The sequence below is a fragment of the Staurois parvus genome, unplaced genomic scaffold, assembly GCF_062004578.1.
Source record: "Staurois parvus isolate SC_StPar_1 unplaced genomic scaffold, SC_StPar_1.0 ptg000226l, whole genome shotgun sequence".
Classification (NCBI taxonomy): domain Eukaryota; kingdom Metazoa; phylum Chordata; class Amphibia; order Anura; family Ranidae; genus Staurois; species Staurois parvus.
In genome coordinates this window covers 7,935,223-7,959,849 of record NW_028318022.1, presented here as the reverse complement: position 1 = coordinate 7,959,849, position 24,627 = coordinate 7,935,223, and the positions used below count along the sequence as shown (strand labels likewise).

The 24,627-nt window shown below is 42.0% G+C and overlaps 1 protein-coding gene across 7 annotated transcripts in view; it reads right to left on the bottom strand.

Annotated features, from left to right (window-relative positions):
* Window positions 1-4,141: 4,141 nt before the first annotated feature.
* EIF4G1 (eukaryotic translation initiation factor 4 gamma 1) overlaps window positions 4,142-24,627 on the bottom strand; it is a 75,664-nt gene continuing 55,178 nt past the window's right edge. For all 7 annotated transcript variants that reach the window (XM_089679546.1, XM_089679547.1, XM_089679543.1 and 4 more), the window contains 16 exons: window positions 24,249-24,395; window positions 23,904-24,140; window positions 19,722-19,826; window positions 19,292-19,546; window positions 19,077-19,176; window positions 18,870-18,966; window positions 17,639-17,883; window positions 17,396-17,523; window positions 17,142-17,314; window positions 15,240-15,365; window positions 15,067-15,148; window positions 14,879-14,977; window positions 11,410-11,544; window positions 11,233-11,314; window positions 7,003-7,143; window positions 4,142-5,447 (listed from right to left, as the gene is read on the bottom strand). In XM_089679546.1, the coding sequence (XP_089535672.1) occupies window positions 5,257-5,447; window positions 7,003-7,143; window positions 11,233-11,314; window positions 11,410-11,544; window positions 14,879-14,977; window positions 15,067-15,148; window positions 15,240-15,365; window positions 17,142-17,314; window positions 17,396-17,523; window positions 17,639-17,883; window positions 18,870-18,966; window positions 19,077-19,176; window positions 19,292-19,546; window positions 19,722-19,826; window positions 23,904-24,140; window positions 24,249-24,395 (2,343 nt within the window). In that variant the 3' untranslated portion in view covers window positions 4,142-5,256. The remainder of the gene's footprint in view (window positions 5,448-7,002; window positions 7,144-11,232; window positions 11,315-11,409; window positions 11,545-14,878; window positions 14,978-15,066; window positions 15,149-15,239; window positions 15,366-17,141; window positions 17,315-17,395; window positions 17,524-17,638; window positions 17,884-18,869; window positions 18,967-19,076; window positions 19,177-19,291; window positions 19,547-19,721; window positions 19,827-23,903; window positions 24,141-24,248; window positions 24,396-24,627) is intronic.

Here is a 24,627-nt window from a genome sequence, read left to right as displayed (position 1 = left end):
TGAATTTTTTGACATAGGGTGCTGGCAGATTACGGGCCTCCTATAGCTGCTGCCAGGCCCCTAATCTGCCATAGGCCCCTATATACCGCCTCCTCATGCTGCTGCCAGGTCCACAGTCTCTCATGGGTCCCTGTACGGCCTCCCATTGCTGCTGTCTCCATCGCCACACTCTGCCATGTGCCACTTTCAGGTCTCCTCACACACTGCTGGTGTGTTGAATTTTTTGACATAGGGTGCTGGCAGATTACGGGCCTCCTATAGCTGCTGCCAGGCCCCTAATCTGCCATAGGCCCCTATATACCGCCTCCTCATGCTGCTGCCAGGTCCACAGTCTCTCATGGGTCCCTGTACGGCCTCCCATTGCTGCTGTCTCCATCGCCACACTCTGCCATGTGCCACTTTCAGGTCTCCTCACACACTGCTGGTGTGTTGAATTTTTTGACATAGGGTGCTGGCAGATTACGGGCCTCCTATAGCTGCTGCCAGGCCCCTAATCTGCCATAGGCCCCTATATACCGCCTCCTCATGCTGCTGCCAGGTCCACAGTCTCTCATGGGTCCCTGTACGGCCTCCCATTGCTGCTGTCTCCATCGCCACACTCTGCCATGTGCCACTTTCAGGTCTCCTCACACACTGCTGGTGTGTCGAATTTTTTGACATAGGGTGCTGACAGATTACGGGCCTCCTATAGCTGCTGCCAGGCCCCTAATCTGCCATGGGCCCCTATATACCGCCTCCTCATGCTGCTGCCAAGTCCAGAGTCTCTCATGGGTCCCTGTACGGCCTCCCATTGCTGCTGTCTCCATCGCCACACTCTGCCATGTGCCACTTTCAGGTCTCCTCACACACTGCTGGTGTGTTCAATTTTTTGACATAGGGTGCTGGCAGATTACGGGCCTCCTATAGCTGCTGCCAGGCCCCTAATCTGCCATAGGCCCCTATATACCGCCTCCTCATGCTGCTGCCAAGTCCAGAGTCTCTCATGGGTCCCTGTACGGCCTCCCATTGCTGCTGTCTCCATCGCCACACTCTGCCATGTGCCACTTTCAGGTCTCCTCACACTGCTGGTGTGTTGAATTTTTTGACATAGGGTGCTGGCAGATTACGGGCCTCCTATAGCTGCTGCCAGGCCCCTAATCTGCCATAGGCCCCTATATACCGCCTCCTCATGCTGCTGCCAGGTCCACAGTCTCTCATGGGTCCCTGTACGGCCTCCCATTGCTGCTGTCTCCATCGCCACACTCTGCCATGTGCCACTTTCAGGTCTCCTCACACACTGCTGGTGTGTTCAATTTTTTGACATAGGGTGCTGGCAGATTACGGGCCTCCTATTGCTGCTGCCAGGCCCCTAATCTGCCATAGGCCCCTATATACCGCCTCCTCATGCTGCTGCCAGGTCCAGAGTCTCTCATGGGTCCCTGTACGGCCTCCCATTGCTGCTGTCTCCATCGCCACACTCTGCCATGTGCCACTTTCAGATCTCCTCACACTGCTGGTGTGTTCAATTTTTTGACATAGGTTGCTGGCAGATTACAGGCCTCCTATAGGTGCTGCCAGGCCCCAAATCTGCCATGGGCCCCCGTACCGCCTCATCACGCTGCTGCTGGGTCCACAGTGTGACATGGGTCCCTGTACCGCCTCCCATTACTCCCACTCTGCCATGTGCCACTTTCAGGTCTCCTCACACTCCTGCTAGTTTCCATTTTGCCATAGGTTGCTGTATGGCCTCCCATTGCTGCTGCCTCCACCGCCACACTGTGGCTCCAAACACTGGTTTTGGCCCCGTGACTGGCCAAATGAGTGAAGTGTGCGGTGATTCTAAGATCGACGGCACTCATCTGCATGTCATACTGACTGACAGTATTATTTCTCTTCCCCAGCAGACTCCAAGGGCATTTAAATTAAAGGTACAGTGTTCTGCACTAATATTAAGTCTCTCTGAAGCCTAGAAACACCCTTTTTTAAGTTAAATTCACAGCGAATATATTCGCCTCGAATCAAATATTTTCCAACAATTCGCCGAATCAGTCGAATCGAATTTTTGAATACTTCGCTCATCTCTATTCCCAATGCATTTGTGTGTATGGAAATAAAAGCTATTAGAAGGATTTTGAGCTTTATTCACTTTTTTCAACACATTTTGAACACAACTGTATATTCACAAACCCTGGACCTCCATCATTTAACTGTGTCCAATGCACCCATTATCCCCCCCCCTCTGGGAGCAGCCACACTCCACATATAGTAGTTTCTATTCTTCTTCTCGATCCCTCAGCTCACTCAGTCTTCTCAGGCATCCCTAATTTAACTAACAGACTTATCAGTCAGGATTTCACATTACTTATTCAAACCTATCCAAAACCAGGCTCAATTGTTCCTCCACCTTCTGCCCCTTCCCAGTCAAAATTGATGGCACAGTTATCAACTGGTCCCAGCATGCCAGGGTGCTAGGTGTAAACCTGGACTCTGAACGCTCAAATTTTGATTAGTCAGACCACAGAAGTTTTCCACTTTGCAACAGACCATTTTAAAATGAGCTTTGAACCAGAGCAGTATTTTGGGATCATGTTCGGAGACAGTGATTTTTGGAAATATTCCTGAGCCCAAGCAGTGATGACCATCACAGAAATATGTCTGTTTTAATGCAGTGCCGTCTTAGGGCCCAAAGATCACAGGCATCCATATTGCATTTCAGCCTCGTCCTTTGCACATAGATTTCTCCAGATTCTGGGAATATTTTTGATATTATGTACTGCAGCTAATTTTTAAAGTCTTTGCAATTTTACATTGAGGAACAGTTAGAAATTAGTCATTGATTGTTTTTTTTTTTAAATGCAGCTTTTAACAGATTGGTGAACTTCTGCCCATATTTACTTCTGAGACACTGACTCTAAGATGCTCTTTATACCCATTTATGTTACTGACCTGTAGCAAAAGGTTTTTCCAGGTCTTCCTTGTTAGTACCACTACACAGCATTTTGTTGCCCTTTTCCAACTTTTTTGAGAGGTCTTTTTGTCATCAATTTTAAAATGACCTTTTTCTTTTTCCTTAAAATGGTACATTTTCTCCGTTTAACCACTTGCCAACCATACTATAGCCAAAAGATGGTTATAATAGAAGCTAAAAAAATTTTTTCGGTCTTGGTTTATCAAAAATAAAAAAAAAACAGTGGTACCACAAAAAAAAAGCTGTTAAAAAAAAACCAAAAATGTAAATGGGTATTGCTCAATGTCAAAGTGAAACCGCACTGAAAGCTGAAAATTTACCGGGGCAGAAAGTGCCCATTACTGACATGGTTAAACATTTGATATATTTTCATTTTCTATTGTGACTAAAATATGGGGTTGAGATTTGCAAACCATTGCATTTTTTTTGTTTTAATCATCCTTTTTTGGAATTAGTGTTGTACTCATAGTCATTTATTATGATCTTCGTCAAGGGAAAGGTGTGAGGAGTAAAACTGGTAATACAATTGGGAAATCTCTGCATTGAAAATATCTGGACATATGCTGGCATGGTTCATATCACTATGGCTTACTCAAAACTCAAACAACCTTTTGGTACAGTGGACCTTGGACCAGTATGTTTGCCTGTATTGGCATGAAAACAAGAAAAAAAAATGCAGTAACATGGTAAGAGGTAACAATTGTGTAGATGGCTAACTGGGGTTTACATCTGTCCATCATGTAAAAATGATGGTCTCTGTAAATGATTTCACCAACTGAAATAACACCATAATGCACTGATCAACTAGAAGACACTTACTGTGTGATGAAAGTGTGTGTAGAATAGGTACCATTAATAAACAAAGAGGTGTTGTGTTGCTTTAGTTTGCATTTTACTTGGGTACAATAGCATAATTTATGACCCTAATCGAGCTTGGCAAAAAAAAAAAGAAAAGACCCTTAAATGCTAAAGGTCAAGTTTCAAGCCTGTACATCATATTCACAATTCTAAAAGTGTATATAATCTCTGGAAGCATACTTGTTTTATACTTGTCAGCATAAACAATTACAGCGTATATCAGTTAGAAGAGAATGGGCTTTTGATGTAAGCAATATGGAGACTGGTCCCCAGCCTTGTTATTGATACAGATGGGGTACATTACAATTTTGTGGACACAGTAAACAAGACACATCATATAAGGATCTTATTTATTCCAGTTTCTGTGAAAAGAGGTTTTGGTGGGATTTGTAAGTCAGAATCAATTAAATACTTAATAAAGAAAGCAAAAAGTATTTACAAATTTCATTCTTTCTTGGTTTAATAATTACAAGAACCTCCAAAACATTTTGGAAGGACAAATAACCAAAAGGCTTTGCTTTCTCTATAAATACAGAATTAGCTAGGGTTGAGAGATGCCTCTTTCCAACATATGGTGATTGCAAGTGAAATAAAATAAACTTCTAACTCCCAGGAAGAGGGGAGTTAAAAAAAGAAAAAAAAATTCAGCTGTTGGTAATAGAGCATCCATCTGCTTAGATCATTACAGATCAATTAGAAGTTCATCGGATTATTTTAAAAACCAAAAAAAATAAAATAAAAACAAAAAAAAAAAAACACAACATTCGCCGGTGTCCTGAACTCCATCATGAGATGGAGAACTGAACAAGATCTGAAAATAGCTTGTTGCCATCTTCAAATCAAAAGAATTTGTAATAATTATATATATTTATATATATATATTTATATATCTATATTTCAGCCATAAAGAGCAGTAGAGAAGCTCAGGTGCTCCGTTCCCACTGAAGCATGTAGGCTTCACACGCCCTTTTAAAAATCATACTTCCACAAGTGGAAATTGTGCATGTGTCCCAACCTGTGTGATGGAGGGCAGGGGGAGGGGCAAAGGAAGGGCACAGCTTTCCACTCATCTTTCAGCAGTCCCAAAATACCTTTCTTTTTTTTTTCTTTTTATTATAGTGAAAACCCAAAAATTGTTGCATGAAACGGGGAAAAAAAAAAAAAAACCCTCAAAAAAAAAAAGGAAAAAAAAAACCCTCAAAAAAAGCTTGTGTACACTCGTGCCAACCTTCTCTTGCAACAGCCCACACATGGCAGGCTTTTCGCCATTCAATGCCATGTGTTAGGCTACCTCCTATCCTCTGCCAGTCTTTATTATTCAACGAGTCAAGGCTCTCTCGCAAATGCAAAATCAATGGGTTTTAAGTATTTGTTAAAAAGTCAGCAGGGGAATGAGGGGAAAAATGGAAGCCCCAGTGAAAACTAAGAGCAAACATATGGGCAAATTTGTTTCAGTCCTTGTGATCAGTATCCGATTCATCTTCTGCTTCCCTCAGCCATGTAAAGAAGGCTGTGACAGATTTTAGAGCTACTCCTTTTCCCTGCTGCTCTGCTGGGTCCTTGCTAGATTCCCACTTGTAAAAGGGTTCCTCTTTAATGACATCCTCATCATACAGGGCATCAAAAAACATTCTAAGCAGATCTGCACGGGGAAAAAGAAAAACAAAAAAGTTACAAATCTCAGGTGTCAAATATCAGTTTGCTATAACACATTAAGGGAAATGAGCATTAACCCCTTTTGTGACTACAGGTAAAACAAATCTTAATACCTAAACTCAATTTTGCAACTTTAGTTCTGTGACGTGGTTTTACTAACACGTCAATTTGTGTATCCAGGTGGATTATACCTTGTTTTTTTATTTCAGGACAATTTAGGACTGTCTTTTGGTGGTAAATGTAAGATATATCCCAATTTTCTTTTTCTTATCAAGGGAAAACTGGCCCAAAATCGTAAAAAGGTTTACTTTTCTTAAATGTAGCTGTATATTTTTTGCTACCATAACCTACCACCAAAGAACAACCCAAAATAAGTTCTCCTGCTCCTGATGATTGCAGCGATGCCACATAGGTGTATGTTGTTGCACCCATAGTAGGGCGCAGAAACAATCATGCGAGTTTTGCTTTTTTTTCATCTTACCTAAGACACATAAAACTTTAAAAATGCTTTAAGGAAAAAAAAAAATCCTGCCCAAAATTCACTAATCATAACCTTTGACCCACAATCCTCCCACTTCTTCACCTCAGCTAATCATAGGAAGCCTTGTATTCATTAAGAAATTAAAACGCTTCTTGTGAAAGGCTATTCTGCTCTCAACGCAATTCCATTTTGTTCCGGGGTGGGACAGAAGTTCCAGTCCCGCTGCCAGAACACAGCTCGATACTGTATGTAGAGTGCTGACATCTGCAGCATGTTAGTGAAGAAAATAGAAAATTTGGACCAAGCTGATTTGGATCAGCTTGGTCCAAACTATTTAAAAGGCCAAGTTCACCTTTGGAACAGGTTACCTGGTTCCACCCATATTTAGGGTGGAAGAGGTAACACGTTCCAGATCCTGCCTTCTCTACCCTGCAGCCAATGACAGAGGCCAGGGAATCTACTTCCATCAGGGACTCCGCTCACAAGACCGCATCATTCATTCACAAAGTTCTGTGAATGAACTACAACTACCGTTGGAACGCCATGGCAGACAGCTTGTAGTTCATAATGAACTGCAAGGGCAATAGTGAGCACTCTGGAAGTTTGATTCTTCCTGCAATTCAGTAACTGCCTGCCAGTATGGGAAGTTTCGGCAGACCGTGTGCTAAGAGTCTGCAGAAGCTGATCGCAGGTAAAATAAAATAAATGCATATTCCTTTTACCTGCAAAAAGATGTGCATTTATTTCAATGGTCAACTTATCATATAAAGTTCACTAAAATCTGGAGGTAAGCTTCTTCACTGAATATGACAACAGAATACCAAAAACTTGAAGTTGATCATTTTAATATATACATATCATACGGTCAGTGTGAATGGCACTTGAAAATCATGGCCACTGAAAGACCATTACATACATGTATCTATGAGTGTTTAGAAATGTCTAAACACATTTGACAGTGCAGATGTAAATGAGGTCTAACACATACTGTACATATGCATGCAGACAGTCACTATTGCTAGGGACTGTATAGTTAGAATAAAAGCAGATTGACACTTACTTGGAGGCTGATCGAGTTTTACGACAAGTGCCTGTAAAGCATATAATGCCTGCAACTCCTTTGCTTCACTATTTAGGTACTTTTGAAGCAACTTTGCTCTGCTATGAATCACATTAACATCAACTCTGAAGGGATTTTCAACTGTGGGGAAAACAAAAAATTCATGCATTAGGAAAAATGTTTAAATGTAAAAAGGAATGTGTGGTTGTGTTAGCATTTTTATGTACATACAAAAAAATCAGCTTTTGAAGAAAAACAATATTTTTTACTTTCAGCTATAAAAAAAATATATAGTAAACTCAAAGTTGGTTATAAATTTAGGCCAAAATGTATTCTGCTCCATGTTTTTGGTAAAAAAAAATCCCAATAAGTGTATATTGATTGCTTTTGAGGAAGTTATAGCGTCTACAAACTATGGTATAAATACTGCAACTTATGCCATTTTTCTGCTATACAGCGCTGCGCTAGTTTAACGGACAATTGCGCGGTCATGCAATATGGTACATAAATGAAATGTACATCCTTTTTTTCCCCACAAATTGAGCTCTCTGTGGTATTTGATCGCTTGTGCGGTTTTTATTTTTTGCGCTATAAAAAAATAAGGCTGACAATTTTGAGGAAAAAAAACCCCAATATTTTGGACTTTTTGCTATAAAACATGTCCAGTAAAAAGAAATGCAAAAATCAAATTTAGTTATAAATTTAGGCCAAAATGCATTCTGCGACATGCTAAAAAAAAAACCAATACGTGTAAATTAATTGGTTTACGTGAAAGTTATAGCGTTTACAAATGGCGGGAAAGATACTGGGATTTTTAGGTTTTTTTTCATACTAATAATGGCGGCGATCAGTAAATTATGGCGGCGATCAGGGACTTATGGCGGGACTGCGGCGGACATTCTGACATTGGGGGGTACTGACATCCCCAAAAACACTAATACAGTGATCAGTGCAAAAACAAAAAAAAAACTGACACTGTACTAATGGCAATGGGGAGGAAGGGGTTAACTTTATTTTGCAGGGAAGGGTTATAGGAGTGAGGGGAGTGTTTTACTAGGGGGCGGGGGTGTACTGGGTGGGACAAGGCTGATCGAGAAAGAGAAACTCTTCTCTCGATCAGCCCATCCTAGAGCTGACAGGGAAGGGACAGACAGGACAGCTACTTCAGCTGTCCTGTCTGTCACCGTTTGCTGCCGATCGCCGGAACATAGCCGCTAACGAGCGGCTGTGACCTGGCGACTGACATCTGCGGCGGTGATCCGCGGGACAAAGGGCGGCGCGCCTCGCGCGCGCCCCCTATTTGTTTACAAAACACGCGTCTTAAAACGTGGTTTTGCCTGTGAGTGCCGCCCTGCCGCCGTATATGTACAGTGGCTGGGCGGCATGCGGTTAAGCTTTGGCAATAAAACCTGGAAGCTAATTGGTTTCTATGCAGAGCTTCACCAGATTTTGCACTGTCCAGTTTTAGCAAATAAACCCGTGTGTGACTGATATTGCAACAGTGTTTAAAGTGTGTGTCTCAGTGGCATGCTTTTTTTTTTCTGCCTGTTTTATCCCTTTAAAAGCACTACAAGTATTCCTTTGGACAAAAATAAAGCTTATATTAGTGTTATCCCTAAACCTAACAAGGACACTACTGATATTCTTAACTATAGGCCTATATAGCTTATAAACTGGGACCTGAAAATCCTGACAAAAACGTCTGGCCCAGCGTCTTTCCTATTTAGCACAATAATTCCACAAAGATCAATTGGGTTTTATATCTGTTCGTCAAATGTTAGATCAAATTCGTAGGTCCATAGCTTTGATTTCAGTTGTCCGCTCTAATTAGGATGCCCCTCTCTCTCGGGAGCTGTTGCTCCTCTCTTTAGACCTTCAGAAAGCTTTCGATAGCTTAACCTGGGACTATTTGTTTACGATTCCGAGAACTTTTGGATTTGGTCCTACATTCCTTACTCTATTACAGTCATTATACCACACTCCCTTGGCTCGTGTCCATTAGAGGTTACAGATCCCCCGTAATGTAACGCGGCACTAGATAAGGTTGTCCACTCTCCCTATTTCTTTTTGCACTAGCTATGGAACCCTTAGCTATGGCAATCCGCTCTCACTCTGGTATTCACGGGGTCCACTGCGGTCACCAGGAACATAAATGTGCTTTATTTGCGGACGACGTTCTAATGTACATTTCCTCCCCTCTGACTACCACACCTAATCTATTATCTCTTTTGTGTCATATATCTGAACTCTCTGGGCTCTCTTTAAATTCTCAAAAGACGACGGCACTTAAATGTTTTGTTACCCTTTTCCATGGAACGACAGCTTAGGAATATGTATGATATTCAATGGGCCAACAGTTCTTTACCCTACTTAGGGATTCATTTGACAGCTTCCATTGAGACCCTTTACCAAGCAAATTACTCCCCTCTTTTCAAATATCTTAAGGGAGGACCTTTCGTCGTTGGGCTGCTTATTCTATATCTTGGATTGGCAAGATCAACTACTGAAATTAAGTTTTTGCCCCAAGTACTATATTTTTTAAGGACCTTCTCAATACCGATTCCGAGACGTGAGCTACAACATCTACAGGCTGAGGTGCTTCATTTTCTTTGGAACAATAGTAGGCCCCGAATGAACCAGAAAACACTATACGCTTTAAAATCTCATGGTGCGATTGGCCCCTCTAATAATCACACATTTCTAAGCCGCCCAAATTGCACAATTGGCCTATACTACTGTTAAGGGATCTATTCCCCTTTGGGTTTCTATTGAAGCTCTTTCCTGTAATCTTTTTGGCGGTTGGTGCCCTCCTTTGGCTCCCTAGTCGATCTTGCCATCCTACATTATGTCCCACTCTACCTTTCTCGTTGTCGGTCTGGGATAGGGTACGCCATCGCAAATCCCTAGCTTCCTTGCACATGCCTTTAGCCTCTGTATTTTGTAATTCTGAATTTGTACCTGGCCTGGTTCTGGCTACGTTCCACTGATGGATCAATAAGGGTTTACTGCTTATAGGAGACTACCTCCTCCTGAGTGCCCGAGTTTACCCTCTTCAATATTTTAAAAGACAAACTACAGATGGCTCCCACTGAAATTTAGATTTTATCAAATTGCCTCTTATCCGCTCAAACTATTTTACTAGATGGACCACCCATTCTTACCACTTTCCAAATCTCCTGTCAAAATAATCTTTCTAGAGACCATATTTCTACTTCCCTATATGGATCAATGGGAACGGGACCTGAATATTAGTTACGATATAATAGATTGGAGAGATATAGCCTTAGCATTATCCAAGGTTTCTATCAATACCACATTAATTGAAGCAAACTATAAAACATTACTGAGGTGGTACCTGGTCCCAACCCGGATTGTGAGGATGCATTCGCCTGCTTCCCCAATGTGCTTTCGGCATTGCAGCCAAATGGGGTCTATGTTCAACGTCTGGTGGCAATGCCCAATAGCAACTAGATTTTAGATCCGCATATTTAATCTAATCTATACGGTGACGGGGTGAATGTCCGTAGGACCCTGGACACAGCCGATCACGTAATTTGGTAAAAGGCCAATCACAGCGGCCTTTTACCACGTGATCAGCTGTGTCCAGTGACACAGCAGATCAACGTGTAAATGCAGTTGCTGGTTATCGGCTGCACTTTCCTCACGCTATGATAGCGTGAGGAAAGTACTGCCAATAACCAGCAATTGTCAGAGGATGGATCGGCACCGCTCATCAGGGCACTGATGATCAGTGCCCAGCAGTGCCACCCACCCGTGCCCGTCAGTGCAGCCTCATCAGTGAAGGAGAAAAATTACCTGTTTGCAAAATTGTATAATAGAAACAAAGAAAAACTTTTTCCCAATGTTTTTTGCTCTTTCTTTTATAGTACAAAAATAAAACACCCAGCGGTGAGTAAATACCAACTAAAGAAAGCTGTATTTGTGTGAACAAAATGACAGAAATGTCATATGGGTACAGTGTTGCATGACCGTGCAATTGTCAAAGTGCGACAGCGCTGAAAGCTGAAAATTGGCCTGGGCAAGAAGGGAGTATAAGTGCCCAGCAGGCAAGTGGTTAAAGCAAGAAAAAAAAAAATCTAATCCAAGTAAAGCAAAGCAAAACAACATTTAGTTTTAGATAAACCATTCAAAAATAAAAAGGAGTACTAGGATATTTTGATGAGCACTTAAGACATTTAGAATGTCAAATGAAAACCTTATCAAACTTACAGATAATGGCAGACTGGCATATAGTACTCATTAGGGTCCGGACAAACGCGTTGGATGCCAACTGTTGATCAGCAAGGTTGGCCTGTTCGTAAATAGAAAGAAAAATTAAGTAGATATTAAAACTGATCCAACAAAGTCAGATGTTAGCTGCAAAACAAAGTCACAGTGTAGTCTTACTTCAATCCAATCAAATATCTTCTGGTTGCTACTGTTCTCTTTCAATAGTCTCGAAAGTATTTTCTCTAGCTCTGCTGGTGAAAGCTCTTTCTTGCTTGGAGATTCAGTCTCATCTCCCAGGGTGTACTCAAGTTTCTACACAGAAAAAGCAAAATGTAAGTTGTGGCTTTAAGAGGAAGATTTAGTTGAGACCACTGAACAAAAAAAAAAAAAAAAATCTGTAAGCGAAAAGACTTGTACATACTGTAAATGTTTCTTATAGTCCAGGGCTTGAAATTTTCACTCGCCTGCTTGCTAATGGCAAGTGGAAATTATGGTGGGGGTGAGTTTGTCCCCCAGGGCCGTGTTGCTGAGCAGGCTCGGATCTGTCATTGGCACTGGGAGCTGTCAGACTGCTCAATAGCTGAGCGCAGTGAAAGCAAAGTGATTGTGTGGGGGCGGGGTGTGTGTGGCTCTACCTAATTTCAGCTCACTCTGGTCACATGATCCTCCATGTCAGCCAGTGCTGGCTTCAGGGGAGAGGAGAGCACTTAACAGCGTGCGTGAGTACACGTGTGTTTGCATGTACATGTGTCTGCCTGTATGTACATGTGTCTGTGCATGTGTATTTCTGTGTATGTACATGGATCTGTGTGTATGCATGTCTGTACGTGTGTCTCTGTGCATGTGTGTACATGTTTGTGTGTATATGTACATGTCTGAGTGTGTGTACAGGTGTGTCTGTTTGTGTGTGTTTGTTGGTGGCGAGTAACTCTTAAGGCCTGGCTGGTAGCTCATGACTTGAAATTTTAAGCCCTGTTATAGTCCATTGAGGGACACAAGAATTCTATTACATTTGACTTGTAATGCTGACTACAAGAGGATGACCTGTGTCATTCAATAGACTACAAGACATTAAAGTGGTTCTAAAGGCAGAAGATTTTTTTACCTTCATGCATTCTTTGCAGGAAGGTAAAAAACCTTTTGCATGCAGCCCCCCCCCCCCCCCCCAGCCCTCTTATGCCTACCAGAGCCCGATCTTGATCCAGCGAAGTGCATGAGAGGAGTGCGTTTCTCCCTCTCCTCACTGGCTCAAAGACAGCAGCATGAGCCAATGGCCCCCACTGCTGTAAATCATAGCCAGTGAGGGGGTGGGGCAAGTCATGCTGTGTGTGTCAATGGACAGAGTGCCCCTCTTGCAAGCAGCTTGCTATGGGGACACTCGTGAGGGAGGATAGCCAGGAGTGCTAGCGAGGGCAAGTATAACATTGCTGTTTAAAAAAAAAAAAATCCTTTACAATCACTTTAAGGTGAATACAAATGAGGAATTTTGACTTAGTAAATTCCACATCTTGGAGTACAGTACAGGGCATTTGAGGGGTACAGGAATTCTATTACAATAGGGATGCCAAAAATTATCTGACTGAGGGGAGGGCAGCAGCCATTGATTAGAGCATGAGATTTAAAAAACTGCCACTAGGTCACTGGTCAAAATCAGAAGAAAAAAAAAAAATCTATAACCCTAGAAACAGGAAAAGAAGTTTCATGAGAAAGGAAAGTGCTGCCTAGTCAAATAACCTATCTTGTAGAAAGTGAGCAAAGGTGGGGGTGCCTTGAACAGAATATTCCAAGAGATTAACAAGAGAAAACCTCCCAAGACTGTAAAGAACCCCAGGTAATCTAGCCCCAAAAACATCCTAAAAAGGAGAAAAAGAGCAAATGGAAGGATAGTGCTCACAACCCAACCATCAAAGCTTTCCACAATTAGCGTGCACCTTACAGTTGTCAGATAGCATTAGCAGTACAAAGACAGAATGTCACTTGAATGGAAAATTTATTTAAATGCTCCCTGAACTTATATGCATCCCAAGCACACAGCTCTCCTCATCTGTACAGACATCAGTCTGTGCGAGGCACAAGTTTAGATTTAGTTGCTTTATGAAAAGAACCTGTGCGTACGATGGATAGGTCCCATTTAAGAGCGTTTATTCATGATGACAGTTTGGCAGGATAAGGTCACCACCAAACAGAATGGAGAGCCTCTCCAGTAAAACTCAAATCAAACTAAAATCAGTAAAATCCCAAAAGGTGAGAACATCTCATTCCTTGTCAGCGTGGGTAACTGGTGCATCTGTTGTGGGAAGAAACCACCAATCTAAGACCTTCCTGTTAAAAAAAAAACAAAAAAGGAAGAGCTCTGACACACACACACACACTTTTCTTGGCGTTTCCAGTTCTCAAAGGCACAATTCAAACACTAGAAGTAACGAGTAGGTCTTAGCATCTGAAGGAGTTCTGAAGACCCTAAGCCTGAACAGCAGACTGATCTATCAAATGCACGCTACATGAATCAGGTTTGCGACAACCCCTTGTAAACCAATAGTGCAAGGGCACAATATCAACCTCCCCAGGAGAGGACTAGATGTCCTCAAAAGGATCAGTAGCAGCCTCTGCCACAGATAGTGTCAATGAACTCTTAGGACCTCTATGAGCAGATTGTTTCAGTAACTGGACCGACAGACAAAAATCCACAGGTCGGGGCTTTACCTGACGGAGCTGCAGGAGACTTGAAGAGGACCCCAAAAACTATAGGCGCTTCAGGTTATAGACTGTGGGCTTTGGATCTTTCTGCTGATACTAGATAATGGAACCCAAAACCACTAGGGGATTATGGGCCAAAGTAATTTGTGGTAGTGGGACTGTCCTCTGCGTGTGTCAAAGTGTTGCTCTGACCACACCACAAACCTGAGCAGAAGCATCTGATGAGGGTCTCATGTGGCTGGAGGTGACCAAGTCACTGGCAATGGAGATTAACAGATCACTTAGCACTTTATAGCAGACAAAGTAGGATGATTTTTCTTCCATGCTGAATTGAAGAAAAGAGCACAGAGCATGCATAACAGTATTCCACTCAACGGGGGAATATCAACTTTCAAAGGTCCCAGGAGACTGCGGGAGAGGAAGGGGCTGAACTTCCAGCTCACTTTGGTGCGGCAAATTGAGCCGGAAGTGGGAGCGGGTACCTGTCAAAACCAGGTACCTGTTGCCCCCCAAAAAGGTGCCAAATATGGCAGTGTAGGGAGGGAGGAAGTAAATAAGCAGAGCTTCCACTTTTGAGTAGAACTTCGCTTTAAATTCAAGATCTTACATTTACATTGATATATATATATATATATATATATATATATATATATATACATAAAACAGGGTTATCATGTTTATTAAAGATCCTAATAGTAAATGAGGATAGGGTCTATAATGGTAGCCTAGAGATTACTGTATTTTGTCTTGGCCCCCTATCAGATTGGACTAAGCGGTCACAACAGCTCTGGCTTATAAACCAAGAAAGTAACAGGAAAACAGGATTGTCTAATGTCATAGTAGATCACTGCACCCAAATATCTGATAAAACAAGGTTGACAGTGGGGACACAGGAAAACAGTGGGTGTAATTTTCATTACGTTTATGAAATGACAGCCCATGTACTCACATGATCACTTATAAACTTGTTCACATCCTGATCTTTTGACAAGAACTCCTTCCAGCTGAGTCCAGATTCTTGCCAGACTGCGCCCGCTTTCTTATGTGACTGCAATAAAAGAGCAAACAGTTCATATATTTACAATCCAACAAAGCTAATCTCTCAAAAGTATCCTAAAAAACAAGACTGATACTCACCATTCCTTTGCACTGTAGGCCTAGGATTTCTGCTAGGAGGATGCCAGCCTTTCCAAGTGGAATTAAAGGCTTTGTTAGCTCTCTGAAAAGACAACATATATAAGAAATGCTGCAAATTGAGCAAAAGATTAACAATTGTACAACATGCCATCCAAGATCCATTTGATTTTTACCTGAACAACTCTCCCATGGGGATTCCTTCTTCTAATAAGACTGGATTGATTAGCTCTGCCAGGTACAGCCAGATGTGCGGAATGTCAATTTCCATATCTTCCGCGACCTCCAGCACTTCTGACATTCTATAAATAAGGAAAGGGTGTTAACTGTGAAGTAGCTTTACAGCTTTGTCAGTGAAAATCTTAATGAATATAAAAGCCAAGTGATTAATTCTGTTACATTCACAATTCTTTAACCTACATATGCGCTTTTTGCATACTGGTTCCACAGCTGAAGAGAGCCCTAGCTTACATTGACCGACATGAAACGAGAAGGGAGACTTCTAGCAATCTAATCATACAGTATTTTAACGTGTAAAAAATGTGAATTGTAAGAGCAAAAAAAGTATGAGCAGCTGGCACAATGTGGCAAACCCTCTATTTCCACTACATAAAACACATAAGGTGCAGAGCTAAGGAACAAAACACAAATAAATACGTGACTACTATTCACTTTCATGAAGTTCAATATTGCAGTGTTCAAATATAATCTGTGTCAATAACCAGAAATGAAAATGTCCAATATATTGTGTGAACCAATAGTGATCAATGATAAAAAAAAAAGGGGAGTTCTGTGACAATCCACTACTCCCCTTCGCCAGTCAGTTATCCATCCAGGGTGAGGTACCTCCTGGGGAAAGAGCGCACACACAGAGCCTCCTTGCTGTAGTGCTGTTCCCGATACCTTTCACATGTGTGGTTTGTTAGGTGATCACAGACAAACCACACGTGAAAAATCAGGAACAGCACTGCAGCAATGAGGCTCTGTGTGTGAGCTCTTTCCCCAGGAGGTACCTCACCCTGGATGGATCACTGACTGGATGGATGCATCCTTTAGAGTGATTTCCATTCAATGCCGTTTTGCTTCCTGCGAGTGCATATTGGTGGAGGATTGTCACAGAACTCACCTTTTATCATTGATGACTATCGGTTCACACAATATTTTGGACATTTTCACTGCTGGTCATTGACACAGATTATTTTTGGACACTGCAATATTAGACTTCATGAAAGTGAATAGTATTCACATATTTCTTATTTGGTTTTTGTTTATTCATTAGCGCTGCACCTTTATGTATATACAGTATTTTAAGGCTGCAGGTATGAGCTCTACCACTCTAATCAAAGGAGCCACTCTGTATGGGGTCCTGCCAACAAAAGGCCCACAGATTACCAATTCTGCTTACAGATCTGATAATGATTCTGAAGGGAAAGGTGAAGCACTCTTGACATGTGCAGTCAGATTCAACAGTCAAGACTGTGGTGACCCAAAAAACCATGCATGACTGTGTTGAAGTTCTCCCTAGATATAGTGCAGAGGAGGGGCTATGCCATACCAAATGAAGAAGACAATGAATGAGAAAGATACAATTTCCAGTATTAAAAGGTGACGTAAAACGAACCTTTCATATTCCTGATGTGCCTCCTGTACCATGTACTGGTATGAATAAATATCCGGTTCTCTTTGCATTGTTGCCTTTGTGTGAAATCAGTCCCTGCCATTCTTCTTTCCTATTAAAAACTGACCACACTAAGCAGAACACTGTGGTCACTTCTCTAGCTGTGCTGGAACTCAAGTGTGCTCCCCTCAAATGATCAAACGTATCCTGACACACCCTTACTGTACAGCATTCCACTGGGAAGCTCAGTGTGCTGTTGCTTCTCCTTTCCTAGCTCTTTTACAACAGAGAGAACAGAAGGAATGTGATCACTTATTTTTTATATCTATACAAATGTTTTGCCTTTCATTTCTATTTTACACTTAATGGGTTGTTTTACAAGGTGATCATTTACCATCACTTTAATCTTGAATGTTGTACGAAATATAACTTATGACACGTAACCTTAAATGGTACTTACCCTTTGTAGTACTGGCATCTGGACAAGGTACCGGCTTTAGCTAATGTATAAAGAAGGTGACCCATGTGTTCGCGGGATATGGTGCTTCTCTCCAAGGTTGACTCAATACCATTCCGTACAAAAATAAATAGCAGTGTGGGGCTATTTAGTTCTTGTACGCACTGGACAGCCTCCTGTAGACAGACAATGTGTTAGAAGATTCCAAAACAAGCGGACAAGCATATTTATCTTTGTCATGTAAATGTCCACTTCACCTTGATATCATTGATATGTAGAAACTCTTCTATGATTGATCGTGATTTTCTTTCAAGCTCTTCCTCAGACAAGACAGGTTTGGAGGAGGCAGCAGTGACAGCCACTGGTGTTGGAGTTTCTCGTTTGACTAAACAGACATAACAAAAGCGCTTATTGTAGTAAGCAGGGCTAACAAAGAGGAGCACATGCCACACACGACTATCACAAAAAGAAAATAAACTCTTCATTAATACTATACTTACGACTTTCTCGGCTGCGATCCCTTGGTTCAGTCATACTAGCTACTTTCCTCACGGCTTCCTGAGGAATCTGTGCCTCTCTCTCTCTACTGCGATCATCTGTCTCCTTGCTATAACTTCTCTTTGTGATTACAGGCTGGGAACGCTCTGAGCGATCAGATCTCTCAAAGAGATCACTCTTTTCATATCTGTCACTTCTATCAAATCGTTCTCTATCTTTCTCAGAGCGATCACGACTTGAACTACCTCTGCAAAAGACAAGTTATTAGATCAGTACATCCGTGCTAATTAAATATTTCCAAACATGCATTGAAGTATATATTTACATTTATTCATTTCAGTGAAGCTTAGAAACCTGCTTCTCTATTGTGCCAGTGAAGGGCCAACTGTACACATTAACCCCATCAGAAGTTATGGGCAACTGTACAAAATGTGTGATCTGGGCAAAAACACTATAAATTACCTAATTCATGAGTCCTAAAGTATTAAAAAGTAATCAAAAGGATTGTGGCTTGAAAAACCAAGTGCTAGAATACAGTTGGTTTCTGCCCCATCATGCATCCTCACCCGGCAGCAGACAGCCCTCTTCCTCCCATTAATGCAGCTCACCATGCTTCCCCACAGCTCATCATCCCTTCATGGTACAGCACATCTCTACAACTTCTCTCCCTTGCAGGTCAAACTGAAGCAAGCCATGCTCTAGCACAGTAGATCTTCACAAATCATCTGCAGCTCACCATCCCTTCCTGCCATATTACATACTCTATGCACTCAACAACCCAAGGAATCGCATTCCCACCAGCTAGGACAACGAGCTGCCAGGAATGTGATCAAGTAGAGCAGGTGACCCACGGTGATGCATACCTTCTGATGCCACTGGCACAAAACAAAACTCCACTCTATCCCTCCAATGTAGCTGCCTGCTAAATGCGTGACTGGCATAAATGTCACATGATAGAACTGACCTAAACTCCATACAGCCTTAGACAGCCAGCAGGTTGAATCACCCACCAGTATCTTGAATTTCAGGCCTCAGGAGGTTCAGCATACCAATACTAACCCATAAGTCAAGCAATCTAGTTTCATTGTTGAAAGGGTGACCCCCTATAAAAATACGTCCTTACAAAATGGTGACACTTATACGTACTCTGATCTATTATTCTTACTGTTCAATCTGAAGTTGAAACCAAGTAAAATTAGCCATGTACTGCTGTGGATATGACAATCTACATACCTAGGAACAGGCCGCCTGGAATCCTGACTGTCTGCAGATGAAGACTGCTGAAGAGCAGAAAACCTATTAAGTGTGCTGGGTCGTCCAGATTCTGGAGCTGAAAAATAGGATAGTTCATGAGGACCAAAAAAAAAAAAAAAAAAAAAAAAACCTTCACAAAAGCGTTAACTTTATTTAGAACTCCTTAAAAAAGGAGATCTGGCTTACTTGACTCAGCAGGCTTCGCTCCAGTGCCGCCGCTGCTTCCTTTACCCCAACTTAAACGTCCGCCAGGCGCCAACAGTTGATTAGAGTCTATAGCACCAAGCTTTTTTTTTAAAAAAAAAAAAAAAAAAAAAAAGGCAGAGCCAACATTACTAAAAGACTTACAAAACAATATATCTGACAAAGAAAAGCCTTTTATTGGCATAAAACCTGCCCACCTTTGTTATTTTAGTGATCCTACTGGTGTCAATGGGACGGCTTCCTTTGCTAATGGGAACAGTGTTCCAGCCATCATCAGATTGCTGATTACTTCGTCCACCAGTTGGACGTCCTGGTGGCTCTCGCCTCTTGTCTTGTTTGGACATTAGCTGCTGAACCTTGACCTGTTCCCTTTGCTTTTCCAATTCTGCCTCTTTATGAATCTGATCTATAGTCTTAGGTCCCTGGTCTGCACGACGAGGCACCCAATTGCACTTAAGAGGGAAGAAAGAAAGAAATTGAAACATTGCAAGGACTGTCCCAATACTTAAAACATGAATCACAAACCAAACAGGTTGTCATGCAGTCACAAAAAATGTTATAGCCAGAAAGCACACTTTAACAGTTGTGATTTACAATGAAATCTTAAAATGTCCATAGTGTTCTTACCATTCTTAGATCAATTACATCCTGCAGCATGAAACGAATACGTGAAGAGGTTTTTCTTTCTTTGATGATTTTATCCATTTGGTTAAAATACTGATCCATCCGAGGCTGTTAGTGAAAAAAAGAAACAAAAAACAATTAAAGACTGCTGACAGGAGATGCTAAAGAGTAAACCAGGCTCATGTTAACCCCTTTATATGCAACCTCACTGAAATGGGTCATCTTTCGTGTGGTCGCATATGAGCATACTTTATTTGTGCCAAGAATGTGCTGCATATCTTGCTTCCAGCACAGAGAATGAGCCGCCATTGGCAGCTTCGGGTCACATACTAAAGATAAGGAGCTGGGGGGGATCAGCTCTCAAATCACATGACCACTGTGACAGCCCGTGACTTGCTATCACACCATCCCTTTGTTATTTCTACTCATGGAGGAAAAAATATATTGCATCTTTTTCGCCTTGCTATACAAGTCTAAAAAGACAAAATGAGAAGATAAGTTCACCTTTTGGACAAAAATAATAAAATGCACATTTTTTTTGCATGTAAAAAAATGTGAATTTATTATTTTTTTCCAAAAAAGGAGCCTGTAAAGCACTGCACCAATGATCAGTATGCCATGCAGGTCTCCTGCAGACCTGTCAGAATGTCTACTAGCCGTACAGGATGTACGGCCAAGCAGATATTCAGGCAGGAAGCTTGAATGAACTACCATGTCGCTCCACAGCACCGTGGTAGTGCATTGAAAACTACAAGCAGACAGCCGCTAAGATTGCCGGACTTATAGGCACTCATTCAAAGAACTCTGAATGAGTGACACAGCTGTATGGGCGGAGCCCCACATGGCCATGCGGTTTTCAAATCGGACCGATAATATGGGGAGAAGTTTCCCCGTACTATCTGTCAGAGGGAAGGGAGGCGGCAGGGGCGACTATGGGAGCATGTTACAAGTGCCACCCTAAAAAACGGGTGGAACATATAACATGTTGCAAAGGTGAACTTATGCTTTAAAGATAAAATAGCTAGATCAGGGATTGATCGAGGTCAATGTTAAAAGGTTGCGGTCATGGACAGGGTCAAAAGGTAGGATTCAGGAAAAAAAAAAAAAAAAGCTTTAGATAGGAGTTACTGTCAATGTATTTTATCTAGCAGTAGAACTTAGAGAAGGTGTGGACAAAGGATCAGATGACAGCCTTGCTAATCTGGGAAACAGTTGCCTGATGCAGAAAAGCCCAAGAGGAACTCACAGATGTGTTCGTGTGAACCTTGACAAGAAAGGGTTAAAACCCCATACTTAAGACTATAATCTTGAATGATCTGTCTGAGCTGCTGAAAGTAAACTGGCACAGCAAACTACATCAAGAGAATGCAAGGAAATAATATTCTGATGCACTGGAGCTAGACAGAGGAATGGAAGAACAATGTTCTGGTTTAGGTGAAAGTTTGAAACTACCTTAGGGGGGGAAAGAAGAAGGACCTAGGCCTCAATACCATCTTTTCCCCTTTAAGATCAGAGGTGGTTATTTACAGGACAAAGCCGCCAGCTTGGACACAAGGATCACAAAAGTGATTGCAACAAGGAACATAAGATTGTAAGGGCGGAAAGAGGAATATCCCCGATACTTTAAAAAAGCAGTTTCTGGGGTGCCATGAGAACCAAATTCAGAGCTCATGGGGCTCACACACAGGTGCTCACATGGGGATCTTCATGAGATGCCCTGTAAAAAAGTCTTCATCTTTGGAATGGGAGGCTAGCAATCCTTAAAAAGGTCAAATCCCAGTGCTTGTGATCTTGTTTCATGGTATTCCAGGCCAAATGCTTATCCAGGCCTGATTGCAAAAACGTCAAGGTTCGCCCTATGGAGTATTTGCTGGAATGAAAGCTTCTTTCCGCATGAAGCAAAGAATGCCTGCCATGTGTGATAGTAGACCTCATGAGAAGTAGACGTCATATATTTTAACAGTTTAGGAGTCACTGATTCAAATGGGCTCCGTCTCTCAAGGAGGATGGAAAGCTATTCCTTGGGACAGGTGATCTTGATGTCTGACAGAGCTGCTGTAGCATCTGCATGAAGCCTGATCAGTTCGGAGTACCATATACCCCTGGGCCAATCCAAAGCTATTGTGCAAGCATCACAAGCTGTACTGATCCCATGGAGCAACCAGAGTATCCACTGCTCCCACCTCTGTATTTGGGGACAAACCACATCTGGCATGCCCCACTTGTGACAAAAATCACGGAACAGCTCCGGAAGTAGAGCTCAGTTCCCCCAGATCCAGGTTGAGAAGTCTGCCTGAGAGTTCCGCCCAGCTCTAGGATGTAAACTGCAAACAAGACTGGAATATGAAGAATCTTTTCTGCCTCTATTGTTTTAGCAAGACTTATCCTCACCCCAATGGCTGATGTAAGCCACTGCTGTGGAATTGTCTGACTTAATCCAGATCAGAACACCCTTCAGTCACAAGGTCCAGTGCTGCAGGGATAACAGTCGCTCAAAGCTCCAGAATGTTAAATCAGGAGATGTGATTCTTCTGGCAACCAATTAATCTGCACCAACAAGGTGTCCGATTCTCTTCCCATTCCTTTAGAAGATTCACAAGATATCTAGAGAAAGGATTCTCCTCAACTCAAGAGCTGGATACAAGAGACCCCATGTCAGACAACCTGGACTTCGGTTGTCAGACAAATCAGTTTGTCTAGAGACAGAAAAGGATTTTTCCCATAATGAGTGTTGAGTTTTAGAGTCTGGAATGGACCTGGGCAAATGGGATTGCCTTGAAGGAGGCTACCATGAGCTCCAGCGTTCATGACAAAGCAGAGGGTTGCACAACTCTTGGACTGAAGTTTGACTTGGGGGAAGAAAAATTCTAGCTTAAGCTGTGTCTAGGATAAGACTAAAGATACTCCAAGTGATGAGATGGCTCCAATGTTGACTACTGAAAGTTTGAAATCTAACAAACCTTCCTAAAGTCTGAACTATCCTCATGTTGTAGGCTTTGACCAACTGCTTCCTCTACAGGTCATCAAGATGTGGCATGCGCTGGGAACGTAGCAAGGCAAGCGTAAGAGTCGGCACTTTAGTGACCACTCATTGCACGGATGACAACCCAAATGGTAAGGTCACAATTTGAAAGTGCTGGGGTTCCAGAGCAAGGCGACATGTATGTTGATGTGCTGAAAAAACATGGGACATACAAGTCTGCATCCTTAATTCCCTGAAAAGTCAGAAAGTCTCCCTGATGGTGGGCAGCTATGAAAGACCTGGAGGTTTCCATGTGGTCTACATGGAATTTATGCATTTAAATGAAGGCATTTAGGACCTTGAGAGTCAAGATGGGTTTGACATCCCCTTTTGGTCTGGGAACAATGAAAAGGTTGGCGGAGAACCCCTGAAACCTTTTTGCTGTAGGAATTTGGGCAATAACCTCAAGATCTGCAGAGATCAGTCCCTGCAGACATAGATGGGCTAAAAGACATGAAGCAGAGAGGGAGCAGAGAGCAGGACTCTAGCTTGTAACCCCTTGGCAAAGATGTCCTGTACCAAGGGCAACCAGGATGCAGTCTGCAAAAGCTAACAAGACATCCTTCACTTTGAAAAGTGGGGGCATTCCTTCAAGCTAAAGAAGATTTGTCAGCCGGTTAGAACGATTTGCAGTTGAACTGGTCAGCTGGCTTGGGTCTGGCTTTGGGGGTTGAGGCCTGAGAGTAGCAAGAGGAACTCTATTTGGTTTCCTTGATCTCAGAAAGGAGATAAAAAAAACTTCCCTGCCTGGAGCCTAGGTTTCTTCTGCAGTGGCAGAGCAGTACTCTCACCCCAGTGACATCCTTGATAAGGGTTGTTCAGGACAGCACCAAAGAGACTTTTTCCCTCAAAGGGCAGGCTCAGTAAATGCTACATATATGGGTTTAATGATGGGTAACTGATCTCCATGAGACATCTATTAGTACAAACACATTAAAAGGAATAAATGCTTATCAGATGCTGATATTTTCAAATAATTTGACTCACAAGGCCACTCCTACCATTCTCTAAAAACTACGCGCACTCCTTAAATCTGTAGCATTACTTCTAAAAGCTGGCGTTGTCAAAATGACTGATCATACTCAAAAAAGAAAATATGAAACTTGTATGTGTATTCAGAAAAGCCTGGATGGAAATAGAGAGCTTAAATAAAAGATACAGACCTTGGCTCTTTCAAAGTCCAAGTCTTTCCCAATTGTGGACAGCAATCGGCAAAGACACTCTAAAGACTCCTCATCGTGGTTCTTTAATAGCTTAACAACACAATCATGCATTATGGCTTCAGTCAGCATTTTTAATTTGAAAAGTTCTCCAATGAATTTAATATTGCCTAGAGATCTACGCCTAGCAATATCTTTAGCTTCTGTCAGTTCATCATTTAGTCGAGTCTTCTCTTCTGGCTGCAGGTATAAAACAAAACAAATTGTAGATTTGGATGTAACAGTAAGCGTATTATAAATATGGATCCTGTAAAACTGTACAGTTGTAATGCAAATCAACACAATTACCGTGGTAGCAGCATCTAATTCCTTTTGCTTTTTTTCAAACACTTCGTCATCATCCTTGTCCTTTTCAAACTCTTTCTGGCAGCGGTTAAGTAGCAGCTTGCGGAAGTTCACAGTCACTCCCGGCTTATCTGCAGTTGGGACTTTCAGCTAGAAAAAAAACAAAAAACTAGGCAATCAGAAAACATGCAGTAAAATACTTCAAAATTCTATATTCTAAAGTATGCAAACATTGTCATAGCTCTAACTTCCTACCAAATATCAAATCACTGAAGGGATCATTCCAGCTTTAACTAGGTTTACAACCAAAATGACCACTGTGAAGCAAATGTTGCACAGTAACTGAAGTTTTAGCAAGATATCCTGAACAAACAACCCATTA